The following is a 26824-nucleotide window of genomic DNA, read 5'->3' on the forward strand; positions in this document are numbered from 1 at the left end:
CTCGGGCGGGCGGAGCGACCCCGGCCCCCACTCCCCGCCCCGACCATGGTAGTGTTCAATGGCCTTCTTAAGATCAAAATCTGCGAGGCCGTGAGCTTGAAGCCCACAGCCTGGTCGCTGCGCCATGCGGTGGGACTCCGGCCGCAGACTTTCCTTCTGGACCCTTACATTGCCCTCAACGTGGACGACTCGCGCATCGGCCAGACGGCCACGAAGCAGAAGACCAACAGCCCGGCCTGGCACGACGAGTTCGTCACCGACGTGTGCAACGGGCGCAAGATCGAGCTGGCCGTCTTCCACGACGCCCCCATCGGCTACGACGACTTCGTGGCCAACTGCACCATCCAGTTCGAGGAGCTGCTGCAGAACGGGAGCCGCCACTTCGAGGACTGGGTGAGTCGGCGCCTCCCAGCCCAGCGCCGGGCTGTGGGGTCCGGGCTTGGTTGGGGTGGAGGGAGACTCGCGGCCTTGGCTCTGGTCGTAGGGTGCGGGGACTTACTGTCGCCTGGGGTGTGCGTGTGCCAAGTCTCAGCTCCCTTGGAGAAGCACGCTCCACTTGTACCTGGGGAGAGGTGGGCGTTGGGGTGAGGAAGGCGAGACTTGGAGAGAGGGTCGGGCGCTCTGCCCCTGCGCGCGGCGGGCGCTGCGGGGGCTGGAACGCTGGGGGCGCTCGGAGCCTCCAGCGCAGGAGGTCGCCGGCCCCGGCGCCTTCCCGGGCGCGTGGTGGGCCGCCTGTGTGTGACTGTGTGTGGGTGGGTTCCTCTGGCCTTGGAGAGGCACGTGGAGCCCTAGACCGAGGCTTCTTGCACGTCCTGGCTTTGTCCTGCTTAGCTGAGTGAGGAGCTGCTTTATTTTTCCCTCCGGAGGAAGCCAGCTTGTTTCTAGTCTGTTGCACAGTGGTTAGCTCCCCTTCTGACACAGAGGGAGAAAAACGTGTCCTCCTCTAGGATGTCGCCTCCAGGGCCTAGGAGACATCAGCCCAGCTTGTTTGGCCCAGTGCATGGCCCGTCCCTCCAGAATGAGTGTTGCATTTCAAACATGTTTTTGCTAGTAATTGGAAATCAGTGCTTTGAAACCCACTTATAGTGTTTCCCTGTTTTGGTTTCAAGAGACTGTAGGATGAGATGCCACTTCTAAGTCTGAGATTGAGTTAATTGGTCACTGTCAAAATATTAGGGACTTGGAAATAGGCCTTGTCCATATACTATAAAGCCAAATGCATTCTGCCATGGCACCCAGAGAAGCAACCTTGTTTTAGCTGTTCTTGGAGGGATAGTGTTAAACGAGGAAATGAATTTCTGTATTTTTAGACTTGTTACCTGTTTCTACCAAGAACAGGTGTGGCTCTGGGTGTACATGTTTTCAGGGTTCTTTGACCTATACAAAAAGAGAGGTATCTGCTTCTCACGGAGAGATGTAGAAAAACCACCTTCTAATGATTGAGAACAAATAACTTTGTGAATGTCCTACTGTCAGAGGTTGCATACGAATCACCTTGGCACATCACCTTACATATTTTTTCAAGGGGATGGAGTTTTAGGGGAAAATCAGAAAAAGCCTGTTGTCTCTGTGCTCAGGGCTGTGATGTAGTCTGTCGGAAACCATGGTTACGGGGCTTGCAGGGAAGCTCCAAGGCACCACACCAAGTCCAACCCTGGGTGACTTGTGCCTTACACTTTGGGAAGCAGGAGAACCATTTATGGAATCCCAAAGAATGCAGTGCCATTCTACTCCACCAGTGCCCCTTACCTCCATCCCCCTCCCACCGCCCGAGTTCCCACTCATGCCCCTTGTCCTTCCCACACCTGACTGTCAGACCTTTTACTCATAAAAGCAGTGTGTGTCTGAGGGAGAACAAGGCGAGACCTCAACACTAAAAAACTGTGGATTTGAAGTTGTTGTTTTGGAATAGGAAGGAGAAAAAAGCCATGGCAGCGGTGGTAAGGAGATGGGCCCTGTGTGTATGCAGCGGAGGGAGCTGGGCAGGAGGCAGAGCGCAGGAGGGTGGACAGCAGGTCTGCTTTTATCCAGAAAACAGCTCTTGGTTGGAGGGAGGGGCGTCTGAGTGCTCCTGGTGATGCTTTGCTGGGACTTGCCCGTACCCTTGGGCAGATGAGGCCACCGTTCCCGCTTCTGAGCTCGTCTAGTGAAGCGCGCAGTGGCCGCTAGTCTTGCTTGGTTATCTTTCCCTAAGCTTCTCAATTCACGTTGGATTTGGCCCCAGCCAAGGTCACCTAGTACACAGGCAAGTTTTACAGACAAGGACATTGTGTCCCAGAGAAGCTAAGTGGGTCCCCGAGGTAACATGACAGGCAAAGGGGGGTTGGAGGTAGGACCCAGATCTCCTGTTGCCCCCCACTGGGCTGGTGGAGAACTGAGCCCCCCGGCCTCCCAGTCCGTTCCCCTTGCAGATGCACATGCTGTGTCCCTGAACGTTTTCATTGTACTTGATAGTTTAAAGTGCTTTCAAACCATTATCTCTTTTGCCTTATTGCAGGTGTGAATTAAGCATGATAGGTATTAGACAGATTAAAGAAACTTGAAATACATACAGAAAGACTAAAGTCATAGGGTAATGAACCAAGAAGTGGAGCTGGTTCTCTTTGCTCATCTAGTGCTGTTTTCACCAGAGGAGGCTGTGGCCACTGTGCTTCCTCCCACCCCAGGGTGGGTGCATCAGCAGAGGTGACTGGCCCTTGGAAACAGAGACAGGGTGCATGTGGGTTGTGTAAGGTCACCTTTCCCATTCCCGTCAGCCAGGGCACAACTACAGAATCACACGTTTGGGTAGAATTCCTGGGGCTCAGGCCTTTGTGCTCTTTGCCTGGAGGTGATGAACAGATCCACCCTTTCTCAGGTGTGGCTAAGAAGCCTGGCCTGAAGTAAGGAACTGTGGCTGGCATGGAACAGCTGCTTCTCTCAGTGCTCTGGAGCATTTCATTCAATGGCAAGATGAGTTCACACGTCGTCACCAAGTTTCTGTTCGGTGCTCAGATTCAACGAAGGAAGAAGGTTAGCACTCTAATCCAGAGGTAAAAGAGACCATAGGTGACTCTCAAGGGCCTTCCATTTCACTAGGGAAACAACAATAACTAGATATAGATGGACACTTAAGTAGCAATTAGGTTCTAAATATTTGAAGGCATTCAGAAAGGGTGTAGGCTAGGGGAGCTGGAAGAATCTGGAGGGTTCCTGGAAGGAGGCCTGCTCTGGGTGTGAAATGTGGGTCACATTTAAAGAGGCATTTACAGGAGGAGGCAGTGTTTCACGGGCATGGACGCAGCTGGAATAAAGCAGAATGCCTGTGGTCAGGGCTGGAGAACGGAGAAGCACGGCAGAAACTGAGGGTGTCTGTGAGAAAGGAGCAGGCAGGATCACGTTTCCTAAATTTCAGACTCATTATCTGGATACTGCCTGCTATTATTTACTTAATAGTTTTCAACATTGATTCTTTTACTTTCCACTTGAGCCCCAGTCTTTTAAAATCACAGGTTTAATTACTGTAGTTATAATTTTTCTTCATTCGCATTAAAATAAACACATTGCCTTGGAAGTAAAAAGAAAAGAAGTTCATCTCAGGTGCCTCTTAAAATCCTTAGTGATATGGGGGACACATTTTGAAAACACTGGAGTAGGAGAGAGTTTAGAAAACCGAGGTGGATTTCAAAATGTTTAAAAGTCAGGCTGAGATCATTATTCTCCAAATAGTGAGAGACGTATCAGTTGTGATGATAAAGGGGGTTCTTTAGAGAAAGGTTATTACAGAGACATGGGAAGATTTCACTTGTGCTTGAAGCAGAATCCCATTAAACACTGTTGCTATATCGGTTTTCCAAGAATGAGATGATAACGCTACTCAGTCTTTGGTGTGCATAAGAATCACTAAGGGGAAGGTGTGAAGAATACAGATCCTCTTGCCCACTTTCAGAGTCTTTCATTCTGTGGTTTAGGATGAGCTCTAGGAGTCCTTATTTTTAACAAGTGTCCTCAAGATTTGGACCAGACCATGCTTTGAGAAACACTGGACCAGAACAGCTCCAGGTAATTTATAATGTCAGGACTTTGTACAGAAATATTCTGAAATTTTCTAATAGACCTTCATGAGTCCTGAAGCAAGATTTATAAGCATAATTGTGTAAACTAGAAATATGAGGATTCATGTTAGAGCCAGAGGCTGAATGGAGCTGCACTTGCATTTAGGACAGACACTGGGGAGTGCAGTAGATGGCAGAGAGAGTAGGTGGCGTACGCAGGTGACAGCTGGCTGGTCCCCTCACACTCAGGAGTTTGCTCTGTGGTGTTACTGGTCTATATACATCCATATACGGAGTTCACCTCCCCCTCCTCCCACTCCCTTGCACCACCCATGCCTCTGAAGACATCTTTGGTTTGGGCCACTCCCGTGCTTCATCCCGTAGAAGAGGTGCTCAGTGCTTATGATACGGTGGCAAGGACAAAGTCATCTTTTGAGAGGTGGTTCAGCAGAGCGCATAAGGGCGGAGCTCTGGAGCCAGGCTATTTAGGTTGGAATCCCATCAATCCATTTCATGACCTTGAGAGAACTATTTACCTGTGCTTCTGTTTTTTCTTCTGTGAAAAGTGGGTGATAGTAAAAGTACCCAGCTATAATAAAATGGGGTTGTTGTGGGTGGAAGGAGTCAATACCTGGAAAGTGTACAGCTAACGCCTGACCCTCAGTAAGGGGGCAATGAATGCTTCACTGCTACATGCATTATCATGTCCCCTGGACCTCCCATGGGGCTGGCCTGAGAACCAGTTCTTTCCTGAGTTGATTATTCTACAGAACCCCAAGAAGCAGCTTCACATAGTCTCCAAAATATTTCTCGTCAGTAGGGTCATCTCATTTGGCAAGGACTGAGACGTGAAAGTTTCTGTTTCATTTTTCCAGTAGAGCCCATTGACAGGACTTCTCAAAACTGTTCTACCTGCTGAACCTGGGAGATAGTCCTACACCTTGTTTGGAAAAGTTAGGCTCTGGGGCTGGTTCCTCTTTGGTCCCAGAATTCCTTGAGGGAGATTCTTACAATGTAAAAGCCAAGGAAAGGCCCCTGTTGGCTCATATGCTGATGCCCTGGGCAAAGCCTGAGGACAGTTGTTGTGATTAAATAGGCCCCTGCTGAGTGTCATCCTGATGGTGGCCTGAGCACACCTTGGTAACCCCTGCTCCAAAGGTGGATTTCTATCTTCAGGACTTTTGACGGGAAATCTTAGAGGATCTATGAAAATCTCCATCATCATTTAATTAGACTGAGATGGGAAGGACTTGGGAAGGGGGTGTGGAAGGACTGGGAATGGTCCATGTACCCTTTTTATGCGCATAAAGCCTGAATTTGTCCCCCAGCAGCTGAGGTTCCATGGATCTCTTGCTACTCTGCTTCCTATAGACTCCTAAAATGCTAACCTTCTAATTCAATATTGTTCCCTTTGGTACATAATTGGTTGTTTAACAACTACCATAAGGGTTAGTTCTTGCCCCAGTGCTATCACAGCTGAATGGCTTTGGGGCCCTGAAGTTAAAGGGCCTCGGGCCTCAAGGGCAGTCAGACCTTGTCTGTCTGTCCTGTTTCTCCTGTGTGTTTTTGACCAGCAGCCAATTTAGAGAATATTTGAGGCCCTCAGTTCCCTAACTCCTCAGTGGGCCCCTTTCCTTGGAATCTGAGTTCTAACCACAGAATGCCTCTAGTACTCACTAGTTGTGTGCCTCTGGGCATGTGACTTAACCTGTTTCTTTAATCTGTTATAAACCTATTCATCTGTGATGTGGGAATATAACAGTTCTTACCTCTTAGGGTTGCTGTGAGAAATAAGGGAATCTATGTAAAGGGCCAGGCTACAATGCATTCTAACAATATTATTAATATTTGAAGAGTTATGTGTATGTATTCATAGTTTTAGAATCTTAAGCCAGAACATAGATCCAGTGAAAGATATTTTTCTCCTTGATTTGTGAACGTATTTATAAGAAAGTCTTTCATAGTCTACAAATAAATGTAATTTAGTTACACTTAACAAATTACCTTTTTGAAAATATTACAATTACTTGAAATGAGGTTGTTTTGAGAAGTCTAGGAATTGTGACCACTGTAGTCAAAGGTTAATTACTTATTGAAGCTTATGAGTGATTGGAAATAGGGGGATTCAGGAGCTGCTGTTTTGGTTTTACTGTACTAATTTCATCTGGTTTCATGGATTTAAATATATTCTCAATGCTGTTGACTCTAAGTCCCTAATTCCACCCCATACCTGCCCTTGAACTTCTGAACTCATGTATGTGACTGTCTTCCTGGCATTGCTGTTTGATTTTATACAGGGCATCTCAGACTTAATTATGTCCAAACTGTACACCTTATCCCCCCACCCCTCCGATCTAAGCCTCTCGTAGTCTTCCCCATCTCAGGAAATAGCAACTCCATCCTTCCCACTGCCCAGGCCGGAAACCATGAGAAGCCATTTCTGATGCCTCACAGCCGTCCTTCAGCAACATCTGTTGTCTCTACTTTCAACATGTGTCCCAGATCTGATCATCTTTCCCATACCACTTGGCCCAAGTCCCTATCATCTCACACCTGGATTATTTTAACAGCCTCCTAAGTGGTTCACCCAATGTCGTCAGGTCATGTCGCTCTGCCCACAAGTCCCTCAGGGTAAAACCCCAGTCCTTATCATAATCCGCACGTCTAGCATGGTCAGGCGTCCTGTAACGCATGAACTCTCTGACCCCCGTCACCTGCACTACTCTTTACCTTGTTCACGCCTCTCCCAGACACAGTGACCCACTGAGAGCCCTTAAAAACATCCACCATATTCCTGCCTCAGCCTTTGCACTTGCCATCTCATCTTTCTAGAATGTTCCTTCCCCAGATACCCTCATGGCTCAAGTCTACCAAATATTACTTTCTCAATAAGGTCTTTTCTGGCAGTCCTTTCTAAAATTTTACCCTCTCCTTGACATTTATATGCTCCTTTCCTGCTTTATTTTGCTCTTTAGTTCTTAAATATTATATATTTTTCTTATGTATCTTCATTGTCCACCTGTAACACCAGAACAGGGGTCATGTAAATACAAAGGTTTTTGTTCATGGCTGCATTCTTGGCACCCAAAACGGTTCCTGGCGCACTGTTGAATGAATGAATGAATTTCATTACATGAGTGTGTATTCCCTAAAAACAGAAGTTGTGTTGGTATTATTCCTGCGTTTGAGGAGTATGAAGTCTAGTTGGGAAACCCAGTATGTTAAGCAGTCGAGTGAATTCCTTAAACAATCTTTCTGTACAGTTGAAAGAAGGAAAAAGAAAAGGGTAATGTTACTTGATAAAAATCCGTGTGATCCACAAAGATGGTTTTATGAGGGAGTGTTATATTGTTTCCCATGTGACAGTTTCTAAGCTGAAGCATTTCCATCAAGTCTGAGGTTCTAAATGTAGGAATCATATACCCTCTAGGGGCCCAGGGCCCAGCAAGACGCTGGGATGAGAGAAGGGAAAGGCCCATTTGTCCTTCCTTTGCAGATTTTAAAATCAAGTTTAAATTCTCATAAGGGCTTTAGACACAAAACCCTTTGTAGTTGGCAGCAACAAGAAATGAAATTTTAAATTCCAGCTCCTGAACTCACAGAGCTCATTGAGGCATATGCAGACAAAGCTTCCAGGGGCTTCACCTAGATTAAAAGAACTCCAGAGCAGGCCTGCAGTCTTTTACATAAATAAAAGCTACACTTGGCAAAACACTGTATTTCTCTCCGAGTTCCTCTGGGTATATATGGGCTTGTTAAGTAATTACAATCTATTATAATGCTAATCAGCAGGGCTGCACCTGTTTGAAATCCAGTTTTCTGGCAGAACCCGTGTGAAGTGGCCCAAAGTCTACTGTGCTGGGAGCAACTGAGAGGACAGGAGCACACTATGGTCACTGCAGCTTCTAAACAGACTAGAAAACTGCAGAGGGAATATGACTGAGTTCCGTAATCTCATGTCTGGGAGGGAGAGAAGCACAAGCCTGATACCAGATCCAAGTGCAGAAAGGAGGACCTCCCGTGCCCCAGCCTCCTCCTGTGCCCTCTATCTCACCTTGAAGTCTCAGAGAGGTAGTTTTTAAGTTGGTGAAAAGTCACCATTATTTGCCACCGAGGAGTAAACTCAATGAGCTAAATCCTAATAAGTAGATCAGAGTAAAAATGTAATCAGGTTCAAGAGGGTTTAGAAAAATCATGGGAGGTGAATCTATAATTAATTATGGAGGAAAAAATAGCCTTCGATTTTGCTTATGTCCTTCCTGAATAAAGTTGCTCATTTTTCAGACTATAGTGTCTCTTGGTGCCAGTGGTCTGTCCTCAGCCAGGTGTAAGCATCTGTGAGCGGGAAATGTGTCGTTCGTGTGCCCCTCCCTCTCCTGAGTGGCTTGCCATCAGAGTCTGAGCCACTCAGGTACCTTTGTAACTCACTCATTCATCAGCTGGTTGAATAAAGGCCTGCCTCTTTGAGGTCTGTCTTGTAGAAGCTCACGTAGGCAGCATTCTCTAATCACATCGACTTGGATTCTGCTCTTCTTAGAAGTTCACCTGTGTCGTCTGAAAATATAATGGTGAATGCCACTAAGATTCCAACCAGTGGACAGAGTGGTGTGTTCACTCATTGTCCCAGCCAACTTTTTATCCATTTAGCAAATATTTATTGAGTACCTTATTTACCAGGCACCATGCCAGGAGCTGGTCCCTGCTCTCATGGAGTATACAATCTCGTAGGAGACACAACAGGAACCAAGGAATAGCATAAATATACTGGTCTGTAAAATTACAGCTAAGAAGCCGAGCTCATCAGAAGCCTCTTAGAGTTGGGGCTACCTCTAGCTGTCACCTCTTCAGGGTTGGATAATATTTTTTTCTCCTGGGAAATCTAGTGAATGGGGAGTCAGGTGACTTCTATTAATTGGTGGTGTTGAACCTTAGGTTCCACATGAGTTAGCACAGCCTAATGCTCTGTGAGGCCTCTGCTAACAGGGATCCTGACTTGGCGCTCTGCATTGTGGGCCTTGACTTTGCTCAACCTAGCACTTGATAATATTTCATCTTTATTGTTCTCCATGAAGCTAAGTCTTATCTCCCCTGAAAAAGTGCCAGCTTCTGTTTTTGTTCCCTCCTCATCTTTCTGCAGTGTTGTGATCAAAATCACAAAGTAATTTTTGATGGCTTACTTCTTGACCTAGTGACCAAGACCCACAAGAATACATTTATTTTAAAATGGAGCCCTCTCTCTGGATCATTGAACCACTCAAAGGAGAGTCTGAAAACAGACAAGCGAGCAAGCAGATTTTAGAACACAAGGTCTCCGAATCCATCTCCCTACTTTCTGGACTGATGATTATCTAAACCATTTTAGGCAGCTGAGAGAATCATCAGTCAGCCAGCAAAGCTGGAGCATGTAACCAACCAGCGTTTGCCAGAGTATCTTCCACTTGCTGTGATCAAAGAGGTTGGGAAATGTTACAGGGGGAAATACACATTAGTATATTAAAGTCCCCAAGATGGCCCACAGCAAAGGGACTTGTACATCCCTGTATGTAACCACACATTTCTGTGATGAAGGTATTATCACAGAATGCTCTTATTTGTGAAAAAATTATTAGCACCATAGAACTAATGTTGTGTGGGACATGTTTTGAAAAACATAATTAGATAAAAGAAGGAATGGGCCTTCCTCAAGTGGGCCGTTTGAGGATTCAACAGTAACACCTTTTTATGAAACAGTGAATTTGAAGAACTGGGAATTTACAGGAGAGGGGGTTCATATGGGTTCTAATAGTTAGCAAAGGCTTCTTGGTATGATTTTGAGCAAGGACTTGAATAAAATAGAATCTGAACAGACAGGGAAGCGAGCCCTTCTAAATTGGAAGAAGAGCATGAAAAAATGTTGGACAAGCAGTTTTTATAGCAATTTTTTTAAAATTTGTTTTTATTAACTCTACTCACCTGAGGACATGCTTATTGATTTTAGGGAGAGGGGAAGAGAGGGAGAGAGGGAGAGAAAGAAAAACCCACCAGTTGTCTCCCTTGCATGCCCTGACCAGGGATTGAACCTGAAACCTAGGTATGTGCCCTGACTTGGAATCAAACCTGTAATTTTTCAGTGTACAGGAAGATGTTCCAGCCAACTGAGCCACACCAGCCAGAGCTGGACAAGCAGTTTTTAGTATTTTGGGTTATGAGGGCAGTCAGCAGACCAGCGAGATTGAAGTTGGAATGCAATCCAAAAATAATTGCTTCATTGAAAACACACACACACACGCACGCGCACACACACACACAACAAAACAAGCTATCCAAAGAAAGGGAACAGTGGATAGAATGAATATTCATTCATTAATCTGTTCATCCATCTAGCTAGCCATCCAACTAGCCAGCCAGCCATTCAACAAATATATATTGAATACTTTCTGTGTTCTAGGAATTTTGCTTAGAGCAAAGTGTTGAACAGAATTACTCATGATATATTGTACTTTTGGTTATCAAGGAAATCTATCCTGAGGGCTTACCTCAATCTCCCATGCTATATTTCCAGTTAATTTTCTTTTGTTTATTTCTTGATAGGATCGATAGAGGTAGAGAATAGCTTTGTAGCATCCTTCATGTAATTGAGTGGTGGTTTGTCCAAATTCATGAATCTGAAAAAATACTGTGGGCTGTGGAATCAGTCAGTCCTGGGTTGAATTCCAGTTTTATCAGTTTAGGCTGCATGATATTGGGCAAATTATTTACCTTATCTGTACCAGCCTCTGAATCCCGATAAAATGGGAATAATAGCTATTTTATAGAATAATCCTATAAAATAGAATTATTGTGATAATCGATGAAACATGTAAAAGTGCCTGGCTTCTAGCAAGCTCTTAATAAATGGTAATTTATTATTGGTAAATATCTGCAATTAATATTTACTATTAGATACAAGTAAAACTGTGCTTCCATTTGAAAATTTTGTTCAGTGATTATCAACTGAGGAGTTTTCAAGCAAAACCTTTTCCCGTCCCTACTGCCCTCCCTCTCTGAGATAAGCTAGCAACAGGAAACAGGAATTCAGGGTTTGCTGAATTCTAAGTGTGCAGAACTAGAATTCTGCACTTGGCCCTTTTTAGTTGGCCCGTGGGGTGGGAGTTGAGAGGAACATGGGTTACCTGTCCTTGGGCCGCCTTTGGTGCCAGTGGGTGGACCTACCTGACGCATTGTTCTATCCCTTTGAGTTTTTAAAAAGCAGAGGCAGTTTTGCATATTGGCCTGAATATCACCTGCATTCGCTAATGAGCTTAATGTGGTAACTGAGGGTTGAGGCTTCTTTACAGCCCATTTTGCTGTGGGCCAGGTGACTCCATTTTCCTACCATGTGTCTTACACAAGCCCAGCCTCTAATGCGCTGCGCATTGATTGCTCTGTTGTTCCAGCCCAAGTGTAGGCACTGCACATAGGTGCTCCATTTAGAGAAGGACTTTGCTTTTGACCAGGATATCAGAATTGCTAAGGAGTAGCAAGAGTTGAAGAATAGCCAACCTTTTGAAAAGATTACTGTATGCTCCTAAGGATCATCTCTTTGTCCCTCTGTGGGAACAGGCGGGAAGTTTGCAGTCACTTTATTTTTTTAATCTTCACCTGAGGATAATTTTTTTTTTTTTTAGAGAGAGGAAGAGAGAGGGAGGGAGAGAGAAACATCGATCAGCTGCCCCCTGCACCCCTCCTACCAGGGATGGAGCCTGCAATCTGGGCGTGTGCCCTGACCAGGAATCAAACCAGCAACCCTTTGGTGCACTGGATGACTCCCAACCAACTGAGTCACACCAGCCAGGCCTGTAGTCACTTTAAAATGGAAGGCTTAGCCTCATGTTAAAATAATTCCAGCATTAGCCCAAAAGTAGGGAACATACTTTTTGGTCAGGGACCCCTTTGAGAACCCCTAGAATCGCAGAGGTGGCCTCCTGGCTTAAAGTTAGAAGTTCACACCACCCATTGGCCTGTTATGTGCCACAGGATCCCCCAGCTTCTCCTTTTTCCCATGATGAATATTGGGGCTCTATTCACAGAAAGTGCACAGTCTCCAGCCATCACTACCTAGCTGGTTTAAAAAATTTTTTTCACTTTGGAAAAGACTATCTCATTGAAGTTTTAGGTGCCTGAGTACTAATTCATGATGACAGCTTTAGAATTGGCTTTCCTCTCTGTATTCGTCTGGTTTCCTGGAATCCAGGGGAGTTGTATAAGGGTTGTGCAGTGAGCCAACAGTTGTTGCCTTCTGTTGCCAGTTGCTAATGGGACAGAGTCTATCCTCATCATCCCACCGGACATTTAGGGCCCTGCCTGGCTTGTACCCTGCCCCTGCCCCATTTTCTGCTAAGTGGATTCCACACGGTGTGTGCTAGAAGCACCCTCCACGAGGGCTTGCTTCTGTCTTCCATCCCACTTTTTCTCTGTGCTCTGATCTCCCACGTCCATATTCCTGGAATACTCTCACCACCCAGTCAGCTCTCCCTTCTCTGTGGGCCATCCTTTCTAGAACTTGCCACACCCCTTTGGCCTTGGGAATCCTGGTAACACTTGTGAGTTGTGCCCTCCACTTAAAATTATTGATGTCTCATGCTGACGACTGGATGCTCTCTGTCTCTGTTCTTTTACAGGAGCAGAAAGGTCTCTGAGAATAAAAACTCATGTCATTTTGTGCTTATACCCAGCATATTGCCTTGCGTATAATAGATGCTTGATTGGTTAAATAAATTGTAACATTAAATTATATTTAATATAATATTTACCTAAATAATAGATGATCGTTAGATATTTGTTCTGAAGTATTTTCCTTTTTCCCCTTTCTCCCATGACAGAGAAGAATGTAATATTTTAAAAATTGCACATACACACACACAAACCTATATGTACTTTAAAAAGAAAAAGGTAAGGGAGGGTGGGGACATATGGGGAGGACTTATATCTCTTACTTCAGCATTATTTAAAAAAATTAATTAACTACTGTTTAAAGGAGTGTTATATTTACAGAAATATTCAGCAGGCTGTACAGAGTTCACACATACCCTCTCCTTCCCAAACACAGTTTCCCCTATTATTATATACATGTATATTTGACTTTTAAAGTAAAGGGGAAAGAAGCAGCTTAGCCTCTGCACATTGCAGCAGGTGGCCTCATGGCATCATGGTTAAATGCGAAAGCTTTGCACTGGAGGGAGGTGGGTTCTCATTCTGGTTGTATGCCTGAACCAGCAGTGTGAGCTATTAACAAATTGTGTAACCTCTCCGAAGCCTTCATTTCTTCATCTGTAAAATGAGATCAGTAATATCTAATTGTGTTTGGAATAAACAATAGAATGCACAGAAAGTGCTCATAAAAATGCTTATCACCGCTAAGCATACAAAAAATGTTAGCTGTTATTGCTATAATTCTGTTGAAAAAAAGAAACTGTAGATTGTGTGGTTTGGGAACTTGTTATGTTTATTCTGTTGTCAGAGTTCATTTGATGTGATTCTGTGTGTCTGAGGGTTGCTTGGGACTGGGAGCTGCCTTTCATCTGAGGGGCATGCCTTGGGTGGGTGGCAGTTCTCAGGGTAATGAGGTACATGGGAATGACTGTGGTCTGCCAAGTTTGTATATGCCGCCTGCATTCAGGCATTTGTATACAGGCCAGTGCATGGCCGCAGAGTCCTGCGGTCACAGTTTGCTGTTTCACTCCTTGTCGACTCACCTCCGCCGCTTATGAGCTGTGTCACCTGGTGGGAAAAACTTAACCCCTCTGAACAGTTTCCTCAGCTGTAAAACGGGACTAGTCATATTGGCTCTGCCTACCTCGCTGGGCTGTGACACTCATTTAGCACGCCTCTGGAAAAGGAAACATGTCACACACACTGAAGCAGTAATTATGAACCACTTTGGGATATGGGGAGGAGGGTGGCATTTTCATCTAAAGTTTACGGATGGGAAAATTGAGGGTAGAGGTTGTCCCCCGGGCCTAGCTGGAACTCAGATCTTATTTCCCTAGGTCCCTGACAACGCTGAGCAACATTTGGGTTTCTTAGCCAAACAGGCGGCCTCCCTTTCACGTTGTCGGGGCTGAAGGTTTAAAATGGATCTTTGGGCTTTGTTTCTAGGAAACTGGAGTCCAAGAAGCCCACCCCCGTGTGCAAGAAAACACGTCTCTCTCTGCTTCCTTACCCTTTCTTGGCTCTTAAATTTTTTTCTTTATCACTGCTTATCATATGACTGTGCACAGACAACCGTAAAGCCAACTATTTTAGGGAGAAAAGGGAGGAAGACAGATAAGACAGTGATTCAGAAACAGGCAGGAAAATGGAGTCATGTGGCTGTCACCTTGTGGGTGGGATGTACAGTAGTTTCGGAGGCTGAGGCAGCCTCCTGGGCGCCCGGGGAGTGAATGAGCCCATGGGGGGGACGTGTTCTAGAGTCCATTCCCGCGCTGGCAGAGACTCAGAGCCCAGGGGGAGCACCCTGCCCAAGGTCCACGCGTGCATTCCCGTGGGCTGGGGCCCTGCTCTGTGCCTCGGGCTGTGCTAGGGCCAGTGGGGGCTCTAAGGGGAGGTCTTGGTGTCTGCCCCAGGAATATCAAAAGGAGAAATGCCCACTTGAAAAGATTGATCACTTTATTTTTAGAGTGAGAGGAAACTGAGTCCTGACCTAACCTATTTGTGGAAAAGTATAAGTTAATGAAGCCTTTTTTGGAAAACAACTTGGCAGGTAGTATCTATAAAAACCAAAATATATAGAAACAAGAGATAATCAAGATAATGTATATACTGTAATCAATTATATTTTGTTATCTATTTGTCTATCTATCTATCTATCTATCTATCTATCTATCTATCTATCTATCTATCATCTATCTATCTATCATCATCTATCTATCTATCATCTATCTATCATCTATCTATCCTACTAATATTATTTAAGATCCAGACAGTAGCTTGTCTGGTGGCTGATGAGATGGCCCTGTGGATGCCCACACACCGTAAGGCTGCTATGTACCTTCTGTAATGGGATTTGGATTTTAGGCAAGTGAGCATAATTTGACCCTCTCCAAATTTAAATTGGTAAAGAACTTTTAGAATTGTTCTTGCCCTGGCCAGTGTACTCAGTTGGTTGGAGCATCACCCCATATACTAAAAGGTGGCAGGTTGGGTTCCTGGTCAGGCACACATCCAGGTTGCAGGTTTGATCCCCATTCGGGTGCATGTGGGAGGGAACTGATCGATATTTCTCTCTCACATCAATGTTTCTCTCTAAAAAAAAAAAATCAATTAAAAAAGGAATTGGTCTTGACTTTTTATAGATGATCTGTTTTTCTTTTTGAGGGAGAAAGACATGAGAAAAGAGACTAAGAACACATCTTGACTAGTTTTTCAAACTATAGGTCAGGATCCATCAGTTGAGGTGGTAAAATCAATTAATTGGATTTCAAACAGCAATTTAAAATGTGGAAATAGAATTGAACAACATTGAATGATCAGAATTCATTGCATGCATTCGCGGTAAATACAGGCTGTGGCAAGAGTGGGTTTACAGTTGTGAGTATGCAAAACACAGAGTTTATTCTTTTATTATTATTTACTAATTATTGTATTATTTTCTGTATGAACAACTTTTGCTCCACCCTGTATTGCTCTGTAAAATGTCTGTTTCAGTTTTATTTATAGGAGTATTATTTATATGGTAATCTTTATTCTTCCTGTGGGTTTTAGTAAGAATAGTTTGAGAAACACTGACTTGGAACACGATGCCTAATTTCACACACTTTTACTGAGTACCAGCAACATGAAGATAGTAAAGTAAAGAAGATATTGGGTTCTCTGCACTCAGTAAACTTCCCATTTCATCCCCCAAACAGTTCATAAAGGCAGATGTGTTATGATTGCCCAGGGGAAAGTTTTTAAAGGCATTGTAGAGGAGGTGGCTTTGGAGAATGGGTAAGATAGACTGGTTTTGAACAACCTGCCCAGCTACTCCTCAGTGAACATGGCCATGACAAGGCAGGATGCAGAAGTGACCCGAGGAACTAAAGTACTATATGTTCTCCAAGGGCCCCCATGTCGGAAACTCCTGCAAATGGCATTCACTATCAGATAGTGGTGCATCAGGGTTCTTGGGCTGAACTGCCAGAAACTCAAGGTTAGAAACCTCTGATGCTTGGTGGGTTTCTCCAGCAAGGGCTACATTTCAGTCAGCACAGGACACTTGGGCTTTTTGACCAGGAATGTGGGGGCTTTGGAAAATAGTGTCTTTTGACCTCACCCCTCAGGGGACTGCAAATGTTAATATATTTATTCAGAAATCTGTAGCTTTTCTCTTGATTTTCTCATCAAACTTATATGGTAGTAGATACATGTTTTACCTCTTTATTTGACATCTGAGGACAAGACACAGGGGTGTTAAATGTTGAGTTGGAAGCTGAGGCAGATGAACGAGCATCTGGGTCTCCTGGTTTTCAGGACTGGGCTAGTTCCTGCATGTGGACAGCTGTGTAGTCGCCCAACCCCACCGAGTTCAGGAGACCCAGGGCATGGTCCAGAAGGTATTGGTATCAGTACCATTATACATTTACTACCAGTATATGCTTATACATTCATACTCTACTCAAAAGGCCTCAAATGAATTAAAATTCGTTCCTGCCTTCCTCTTTCCCTCCCTTTCCTCTTCTCTTTCTCTCTTAGGGATGATCAGGTAAGAAAACGACAATGGAACATTTTTCCTCTAATTGAAAGAATGTAAAAATAGCTATCAACATATTCATTAAATTCTTGTATATAAGTGCTCAGAACTTAATTCATTTGATCAAAGTAAAAAATACAGTAGAGAGAGAGGAGCTATGAGAAAACGGGTTTCCTGATCCCCAGTAAGGTGCTTGTATGGCTGTGCTATTGACCCAGCCGTCATCCACCCACCGTACTGCCATCATCTGTCATCATCCACCCATCCAGTCTACTGGTTATAAGTTAATACCAGTATTATGTGTCAAAAACTTTCACTAAGGGAGGCTGATTTTTTTAAATTTATGTTTTCAGTTTGCTCTTTAGCTATTGACTGAGGTTGGGGCAGTTGATCAGACCACCCTGTGGGCTGACAAAAGTTGAAACTTGTCTGTTTGGAGATAACCATTTGCCTATTTCTCAGGGGTTGGTCTTTACTGTCAAAGGGATGGTAAAAATCATGTTAAAGAATGACATGATTTTTGTTTTGTTTTTTAAATAAAAGATCCCCCTTTTTGCTCCCCTACTTCCAGAATTCTCTAGTGTCAGGCTGCATTTACTTTGTAATTCAGCCTACTGCAATGGTGAGACTCTTCCTTTTAAGTTGAAGCAGGGTTTCCCAAAATGTGTTCTGCAGAATATAAGAAGTTAATAGGTCATACACACTCAAAAAAAGGAATGCCGTAATCACTAGATTTGGGGAACAGTGAATTCAGTAAAGCTAAACATTTCTTGCAGGACTTCTCAGAGCCTTAAGTATGCTAATTTCCATTAGTCTCCAGGATGGCAGTTGAGTGAAGAGTGATCCCAATGTTTCATTCCCTTGTGTTTATCAGGAAAGATTGTGAAAAAGCGCCTTGCAAAGATCTGAGTGTGATCATTGGGGCCGATTTGCAGCAAAAAAACGTTAAGAAGGTAAAGACTGATTTGAGGGTTTTCACATCCTTGGGAGCCCCTCTGGGCCTGGGGCCCAGTCAGGGTTCCTGGGTTCTTCTTGGCTGATAAACTCATTTACACCGAGGAGTACGTACATAATGAGTTCTACAGGCTGGCATTTTAGAAGTGATGTAGAGGAAGCCATCCTTTACCCAGAGGGTGACACCTCTACCTCTGGGATTTTCAGATGTCAGTAACAGGCTGAGATGAGTCATTTGGTCGAGAGGAATTTTCAAACCAGTACTCCCCTGTGACCAGGCTGTTACCGAGACCATGCTCTTTGCCAAGGGCTACGGTCTTCAAGTAAACCTTCCACAGTAGGTCAGGTCAGAGGTTCAGCTCACCTGTGCCGAAGGGACGTATTTCTTGATTACTTCCCATTTGAAAGGCTTGTCTCCCTCTCTGTGAGGGATTAGTGCTTTTCCACTTTAAAGGAAAAGCAGGCCATAAATTACTGAGGAATTTTATGACACTGTCCAAAGCGCAGATTGGAAGCCAAGGAAAAACAAAACTCCAGCTTCGTTATGGAAAAGAGACTGCTTCCTGAAAAGAGGCGGCGCTGCCCGAGGGAGCTGTGGCAGGGGAGGCTTTAAGTTGGGCTATCGACACCCCTCTTTTGTGCCATGGAAGAGTTTAAGAGAATTCTGGGCCTCATCCTGATGAGCTTGACAGCAAAGTGAAGCAGGCAGCTGAACAGTGTGTCTGGGAAGTGGTTGAGAGAAGTGATTCTTTTTGGTAGCAAGAGTGTGGTGTTTGAATTATGCCTGTGGTAGGTAGATCCAATATCTTAATTTACATTTCCCCCAGCAAGGCTAAGAATTCCTCATATTATCCATCTACCTGATACCAATTCGATGCTGGTGAAATGTTGAGGGAAAGGAAGGGGTGAGGTGGGATTTTCTGAGACTGGCTGACCAGGGACAAATCCTGGGGACTGAACTTCATTGTACCTTACAAACAGAACAGTCCAGGACGTTGTATGTTGCAAACCGAAACAGGACCAGCGTGAGAGAACACTTTGTAGACATACATTGAGCAGTCTCCTTTCCAGAGTATGTTTACTCAGACTAAGGAGACCCAGGGAACCCATATCATCTTAACTCAAGCCTTCATCTTTTCTCAGCTCTCTTTTTCCTACAGTGGATAAACAGGATGCTGTTTTTAAGTCTTTGTTTTTATGCTTTCATCTAATCTTTTACTCAGGAGCAGTGGGGTATTGTGATGGATTTGGGGTAAATATAGTCATTTCACCGTGTTATCATTTTAGAATTGGAGCGAATCTAAATGAATCATAACTGTTGCATTTAATAAATTCTCCTGGGTCTTGGCTAAATTTAAACCGGTCGGACGAGTTTTAAGGTCCATGTGATTTGGGGAAATTCAGTGGTGCGTTTCCTGGTTGGTGGCTCCTTATTTCCCTCCAACCTTGCTCCTTGTCAGCACGCTGGTCCACTTGGCGTGGTTATCTTTCATCTTCTTAGGCTGGGAGGAGGGATGGGTGGGGAGGGGCTGGGCTGAAGGTCATGCAAGTGGAGTTCAGGCCTCTCTGCTTAGCCAGCACCCCTGGGATTCCCAGGCATCTTGGGAAGCTGGCCTTCAGCTCACAGGGCCCAGGTGGGAGGCCGCCTTCCACTAGGAAACCTCCGGGGGGCAGGATGCGGGGGGTGGGGGTGGGGGAGGGGGCAAACCCTAGCAGTGGAAATGAGAGTATCGGCATTTTGCCTCTTTTCCTCAAAGTCTCTGCCTCCACTGCAGGCCCTGTCATGAGAAGCTTTAGCCTCTCCATGTTGATGTTGATTTTCTGCCTTGGCCTTACAATCCTGGGGGCTCACGGATGCCAGTTGTTGATTGTTGTTGTTGTTTTAAGAGGTTATCAGAGTTGGGAGATCTCCTGGGCCATGGGAAGCCCCAAGATGGCTTCGCTGGAAGGGACCATTCCCAGAATCGTTCCCAGCCTGAGGACTGCCCCCCCCCCCCCGCTTCTCTGCGGGGCGCTCACTCAGCCCTGTCCACGTTTCCTAGCTCACCTGTGCAAGGGCCCCCAGCAACCTGCCTTCTGGTCATTGTTTGCCTCACAAGGCAAGGATTACAGTGATTGAAGTGTTGCTCTAAGAAAGAGAGTTTTAAAAAACCAAAACAAGTGCAATAAAACCATTTAAACCTATTTCAAAACATTTTAACAATATCGTAAAAGATACAGAGCTTTTCCTTACTAACATAGGCAGTTAAAAATGACTCCAATAAGGATTATATTTTTACATTAACGGGCAAGACTAAGTCCAAGACTAGAGTGTGGATAGGGAGAGGGATGTTTCTGTTTGAAATACATTTTGACCCCCACGCCAAAGGAAGTGGCACCAGGGGGTGCGGATACCACACTGTCCTTTCGCATTCACCAGACACGCACATTGTTCCCTTGTGATGAAAGGAGGTAATGAAGAGAGTAGTGAAAAGCTCAGTCCAGTTTCTCAGGAGGCGCCGGTAAAGGCAATACACGCCCACCCTTCTGTGGTCAGTCACCACTAGTTGTCAAAGGAAGGTGATGCGAGAATCTCCATCCTTTCCTTCTTTCTTTCTTTCCAATTTCTAGATCACTCATGCATTCATTCAGCATGTCTTTAGGGAGCCCCTACCATGTGCCAGGCCCTGGGGATATAACAAGGAACGTGGTAAATACGTAACGCTAGATGCATACCCTGACATCAGAGGGCTTATGCCCAAATTGGGGGACAGATAAGAAAGTGGGTAATTCTTACATAGTATGAAAAGCCTGTGATGTATGTCATGGGAGCACTTAAAAGGGGCTCTGACCTAGACATGTGGGGTTGGGGGAGGCTTTTGGGAGAAGGTGACATTTAAGCAGAGACCTGAAGGGAGAAACTGAAAATAGTTTAATGTGACTGCATTGTGAAGTGGGTTGGGGTGGGAGTGAGTTGGAGGCATGGGGAAGAGTAGGATTTTTTTTGTCAGCTGATGTTTCCCTCCCTCCTTCCCTCCCTCCCTCCCTCCCTCCCTCCCTCCCTCCCTCCCTCCCTCCCTCCCTCCTTCCTTTTGTTCATTCTTTCCTTCTTTCTTTTTTTTTATCTCCCTACCCTCCCTCCTTCCTTCTCTCCCTTCCTTTCATCTTTAGGATGTAATCCTGGAAGGTGAAGGGCCACCTTAGGTGCATAGCAATTTGTGAGTTAGGGCTCTATTCTGAGAGTAACGGGAGCCAGGGAAAGATTTTAAGGTGAGAAATGGCCCTGTCAGATTTGAATTTTATCACCCTGTTGTAGTTAGCAGGTAAGAGATGCTGGTGGCCGGGGGTGGGAAATTAGCAGGGCTGGTGGTGACTGGAGAAGTGGAGCTGGCAGTGGATTTTTTGTGGGTGTGAGGGTGGCTGGAATCTAAGATCAGTGCCAGGTTTCTGGCTTGAGCACCGGGGTGCTGTTTGCTGAGATGGGCAGTTCAAAGGAACAGGTGTCTGTGGGTGCTGGGGTCCTTGATGGCTGCTCCAGATCTGCTGTGGGGAATTCTGTTTTGGAATAGAAAGGGCTGTTTAAGGTGGGGAGCAATGAGGACAACTGAAAGATGAATTATGTGATGGGAGGTGTGAAGCGATAGTGGGAACTGGAATGAGCACATCAGTAGCTTTTCCTGCCTTTTCTCTGCCCTTCAGTGTCAGTATTAACCTTTTACATGAGTCTGAGAAACCTTTGAGGACCTAACCAGTGGAGTTGGTGGTTCATCCACTAATCCAGGGGATAACCTTTGTTTCTCTGTTGTAACAGGGCATTCTACCTACCTGGTTTTTCTGCCTTATCTACTTCTTTATGGTTTTCTTGGGTTGTATGTGTATGTGAATACTTCATATTGAAATTTTGGACTTTCTTTTTCTTAACCTTTAATATTCTATCTATGTTCAAATGTGTTCAGAATATACAATTGACTCTTGAACAACGTGGGGGTTAGGGGCGTCATGTATAACATGTAATCCATGTGCAGTAACTATTGATTCCCCCCAAACTTAGCGACTAATAGCCCATTATTGACCAGAAGCCTACCGAAAACATAGTCGATTAACACATTTTTGTATGTTATATGTATTATATACTATATTCCTATAATATAGTATACTACAGAAAAGAAAATGTTATTTAGAAAATCATTAGGAGAAAATACATTTGTAGTACTGTACATATTTATTGAAAAAAAATCTGTGTTATATGTAGCTCCACACAGTTCAACCCTGTGTTGTTCAAGGGCCAACTGTAGTTCCTTTAAATTATATAATGCAAAATGTTCCTAAAATGTCTTTCTTTTAAATTATAAAAAGAAACCAAAGTTAAGATTTTTAGTTTTATTTTGACATTTGTACTAGTATGATGTGTAATTTTGGTAACATTAGTGAGGGATCAGGTTTTAAATATTTCTCGAATGTTGTTACGTTCTGCAGATTGCAAATGTTTGTAACAGCTATTACTAGATTAAAAAAATGCCTGTGCTAGTTAAGGCGATCAGTTGTTTCTAAGCTTCTTTCGAGTTTTTTTTTTTTTAATATATCTTTATTGATTTTAGAGAGGGGAAAGGAGAGGGAGAGAGAGAGATAGAAACATCAATGATGAGAGAGTCACTGATCGAGCCCGCAACCCGGGCATGTGCCCTGACTGGGAACCGAACCCCGATGGCCTGGATCCTAGGCCAACACTCAACTGCTGAGCCATGCCCGGCCGGGCTTCTTCCGAGTTTTAAGGCCACAGATTGAACTTGGGTAAATCAGTATTAAAGCAAGGTGAGGAAATTGTATAGATGAGAAGTTGCAAGGCCAAAAAGTGTATATTAATGGAAATTTGGAAGGAATTCTTCTTTTAAGATTCTTTCATGAGAACTAAATTATTTACTGCTCAGAAATGTATCCTGGAATTTTCTGGAAACTCTTTTCATTTCTCTGAGTTTAAGCTCAACATCAGCAGACCTGAGATTTCACAAAAGCCATGGGAAGAGGACTGTGTCTGTGGGCATTTGTGAAAATTAACGGGAGTAAAATGAAAGAGATACACATTTCAATTGTTTCTGTTCTGTTTTCATTCCATTATCTGATTATCAACAAGGTTTATCCTTGATGAGGCCTGGAAAAGTGGAAAGTTTCTCATTTTTAAGTTTAGTTAGTTTTTAATTGGTCGCTCAAAAGAAAGGCTTATATTGATTTTGAAAGACAAAACATGTCATTGTTTTTTCACTAATGCCTAACTTCTACATGGCTCACTGGATATCGTTCAAATTTTCCAAAAGAGAAAGGGGGAGAGAAAGAGAGAGAGAGAGAGGGAGAGAAGGGAACACCCTTATTTTGGATCAGAAGCAGTCATGGAAAATTTCATCCTGAAAGGATAATTCTTCATAAATATGCAAGCAGTAAATGGCAACGTGGCTACAATAGAATCTGCCCTTGGACTTCCATAGACAGTCCCTCGCTGTAAACACTGAACTACAGGCGCACATATTAGGCCCAAAAGCACAACATAATATTGGGAGCCTAACTATGCATTTCCATTGAGAGTTTTTCTCTAAGACCTACATAGGCATAGGCTGCTACTTCATCTTTATTCCACATTAATTCATACATTTTTACAGCATGTCTACTCTGTGAAAGGGGGTGTTGCTATGGGAAACCCTGCCCTTAGCATTTGCAATCCAGGCGGGAAAATAAAGTGCACATATATTAAAATTTAAGTCTGTTTGTAATAAGTGCCAACTATGAGATGCAGACAGGAAGTACTATAGATCTAAGAAGGTCAAGCTCATGGGTATACAAGCTGTAATAGTCACGAAGTCCTCCTGGGAGAAATGGAATTCGAGTGATGGGTTGAAAGCTGTGGGATACTTACACGAAGCAGGGGTTTGGTGAGCTGGCAACTGCCAAGGGCAGGGAGCCTGGAGCCTGTGGGTGACTGTTGGGCCCCCTGTGGGTTTGTTGACTGACTTCTGTAGGCACTCTGACCTTCCTCCATTTGGGTTCCCACCAGCTAGGACCTAGAGGGCTGGCTCGGCTCAGCTCTTCCAGGTCTGAGCAGAGGACTGTGCAACATGAAGGTCAAGTCCTCTTCAAGCAAAGGGCACAAGAAGTCTGTTTTCCAAATCTAGGCTCTACGTGTTTCCCATGCTTTTGCTCCATGCTGTTAGACCTGAGAAGAGATTTAGCATCTCTTAATGGAGCATTTTGAGAGTGATTGTTATAACTATAGAGAGAGAGGCAAAGAGAAAGAATGAGAGATTAACAGGTTTGTGTTGGGATAAAGGGTGAGGGTATGAGTTTGAAGAGAGCATTTATAGACTGGCTGTTCTGGAAACAATGAATCACTAGATAAGTCATGAGGAGGTGGTTTGGTATTGGGGCTGCAAATCTCTAGAAGTTGCCAACTTTTTTGAGTTTGAATGGTGAGCGTTAGCAATCTTAGAAGGCCTATCAGTAACATTTGTTCTTTCCAAGTTAGGAGATTCTGGTGCGGCCAGGCTGATGAAATCGACTCTGTATGTCTCTCTCTTCCCTATCTGGAGGGAGAATGGAAAAAGAAGATCCTGCTCCTGATATCCCAAATATGAGCTAATATATGGTGGATGCTCGCCCTGGTCCTGTAGGCTCAAACCTGCTCCTTTGATAGTTGTATGGTGCCCAGGGTTAAATGTGAAAGTTGGGCTGTTTAGATGCTCAGGACATGGGGAACCAAACTGGGAAAGTAAGATAAAGACAGGCTGATAAAGCTTAACCCATTTCTGCCATTGGAACAGAACTCACACTCTGGTATATATGTACATGCATACCCAAGGCATCTTGCTGTTGAATAATAGTAGAAAAACTTTTTTAAACATGTCCATATTATAGAAACTTTCCAGCAGCCTTATACATTTCAACTTGTGAAAATAAATAAGATGTGGTTGTCTTAAGGTGCTTATAATAAAAACTAGGCTAATACACATAAAATAGAGTGTAGTATTAGACACTTAAAGTTCTTATTTGTTCTTCATCAATAGTTGTTTATTGACTACCTACTGTGTTCCAGGCACTGTGTTAGAGATTTTAAAACTCTAGTAACTTAGGTATTACAATTTATAAACGTCATTTAAAGTCATAGTGTTTTCTTTCTATATTCACTATAGCCACTCTTCATTTTTGTCAGAATAGGAAGTAATTGTGATTGAGTATCTGGGGGAATGTAGTTGTCCTAAACTTTAGTCAGATGCTTTTTAAATTACCATTTGGAAATTGGTTCTGTTATATTTATCTATAAGCCAAGTCATGAAGTTTTCAGAGTGAGTGCCAGGTAGGAATTTATGCAGCTAAATAGAGGTGATCAGATCTGTTTGTGTTTTAGTGTTTACATCGGTGACTAATGCCCCATTGACTCTTTGAACAGTTTCATGTGTTATTATAGGCCAAAACTTACCTAGTTCTGTTAGTTTCCCCTTCCTTGCCCTGTGGGTGAGACCAGGGCCACCAGAACCTAGGGTCATTTCTTGGTGACACAGCTGCCATGCCCACCTTAGTGGACATGGATGGGTAATGCCCGTAGGAATAGCAGTCACTACTCCTATAACATGTACTGTCAGAGTCACTCATTGGCACTTATTACATCCTGTCTTGGGTTATTAGTAACCCTTACATGCATTTTTTCCCTCCCAGCTACACTGTCCAGCACTGTGGATACAGGGGTCCCTCCCCCATTTAAATTCTTTCCTAATGCTTTCTATAGGGAGCAAACTTGATTTTTGTTTTAATTATGAAATGGGTGTATTTGATTTATTAAAATATCAGTAGTGTTTATTCAAACAATTATAAATTGACTAACTGAACTTACTTTTTAAAGCCGGATTTATTGAGACATCACTGACGTACAATAAACTACATGTATTTAAGGTGTGCAGTTTGATAAATTTGGACTTGATAACTTGATTTTTTTATTCTTTATATTTTCCTCTAAAAACCATTCAGGGAGCACCGATTTTGTGCAAGGTTGCCTATCTGAGTGTGAGGTAGGGATTTTGAAATGACACTTGTGACAGTAAGGGGGCAGTGGCTCCCAGATGACTTTCAGATTGTGGTTTTCCACCGGGGTGAGTTGCGGTGCTACGGGCACACAGCAGGCCTGGCCATCGGTAACCTGCTTATCGAAGGTCATGTGTGTGCAGCTGTAAAGTCTTCATTACTGTGCTCTTTAACAGAGGTCTAGTTTACATCTTTTGTTTATTTTTTAACAGAAGATAGTTTTTTAAACTTATTTTTTCTAGCATTATTGAGGTGTAATTGACAAATAAAAATATGTAGATTTAAAGCGTACAACATGACGATTTGATACACGTAAACACTGCAGAATGATTACCACAATTAAGCTAATTAACATCTGTGACCTCATATAGTTACCTTTTTTTTTTTAAATGGAGGATAGTTTATCATAGTCTCAGCAATTTAGGGCATTTTATCCTTTTGACAAATCCAGCCGTGATTTTCCTTCCCTGAGTGAAGAGATGTAGGCTGCCAAGGCTTGGTGGGATGCGGTCAGGGAAGTAAGTTGATGGGCTTGTCGCTGCAGAATCTCCTCTCTGAATCCCTCTTTGATTTTCATGAGGCTGAGCAAGTCCTGCTGAGGTCATTCAGTGCCAGGGCAGCCAGCTGAATTTTAATTGACTCTAATTAGCACCTCCATGAACTGTGACAATTTTTTCTTCTTCTAAGTAGCATTAGGAAAGATGAGACATCGTTCTTTGGGAACATCAAAGAGGCAAAACTATTTCCATGTTCAGTCTCTGCAAGTCCTGTGTTTCTCAGAAATAGGGAGGAAGTGAGATAAGGAAAGAAATACGTGGGGGGCAAGGTGCTGGAAATATTCACTCTGAACCCAACTGTGGGCTGAGTGCAGCGGGAAGGAGATGCTTAAGGTCTTATCCTCAAGTACCTTCGGCTCTAGTTGAAAAGAATGAAAGATGGAATGTAGTCAAGCTGGGGAACTGCGTCTCTGGAGCAATATTTATGGCCATTTCGGGAGGCATCTTCTTACCTTGAACAAGTCATTAGAGCTGGAACTGGGTACAGATGCTAAAAAAACAAAGTTTAAAATACAGACAGTTCACAGATAGCCTTGAATGCTCCTTCCCTT

General features: G+C 43.9%; 1 protein-coding gene across 2 annotated transcripts in view; it reads left to right on the forward strand.

Moving 5' to 3' along the window:
• The window catches only part of PRKCE (protein kinase C epsilon), a 412732-nt gene continuing 385908 nt past the window's right edge, over positions 1–26824 (forward strand). For both annotated transcript variants that reach the window (XM_087823528.1, XM_087823529.1), the window contains exon 1: positions 1–393. In XM_087823528.1, the coding sequence (XP_087679654.1) occupies positions 46–393 (348 nt within the window). In that variant the 5' untranslated portion in view covers positions 1–45. The remainder of the gene's footprint in view (positions 394–26824) is intronic.

Source organism: Miniopterus natalensis, chromosome 13 (genome assembly GCF_054644295.1).
Source record: "Miniopterus natalensis isolate mMinNat1 chromosome 13, mMinNat1.hap1, whole genome shotgun sequence".
NCBI lineage: Eukaryota > Metazoa > Chordata > Mammalia > Chiroptera > Miniopteridae > Miniopterus > Miniopterus natalensis.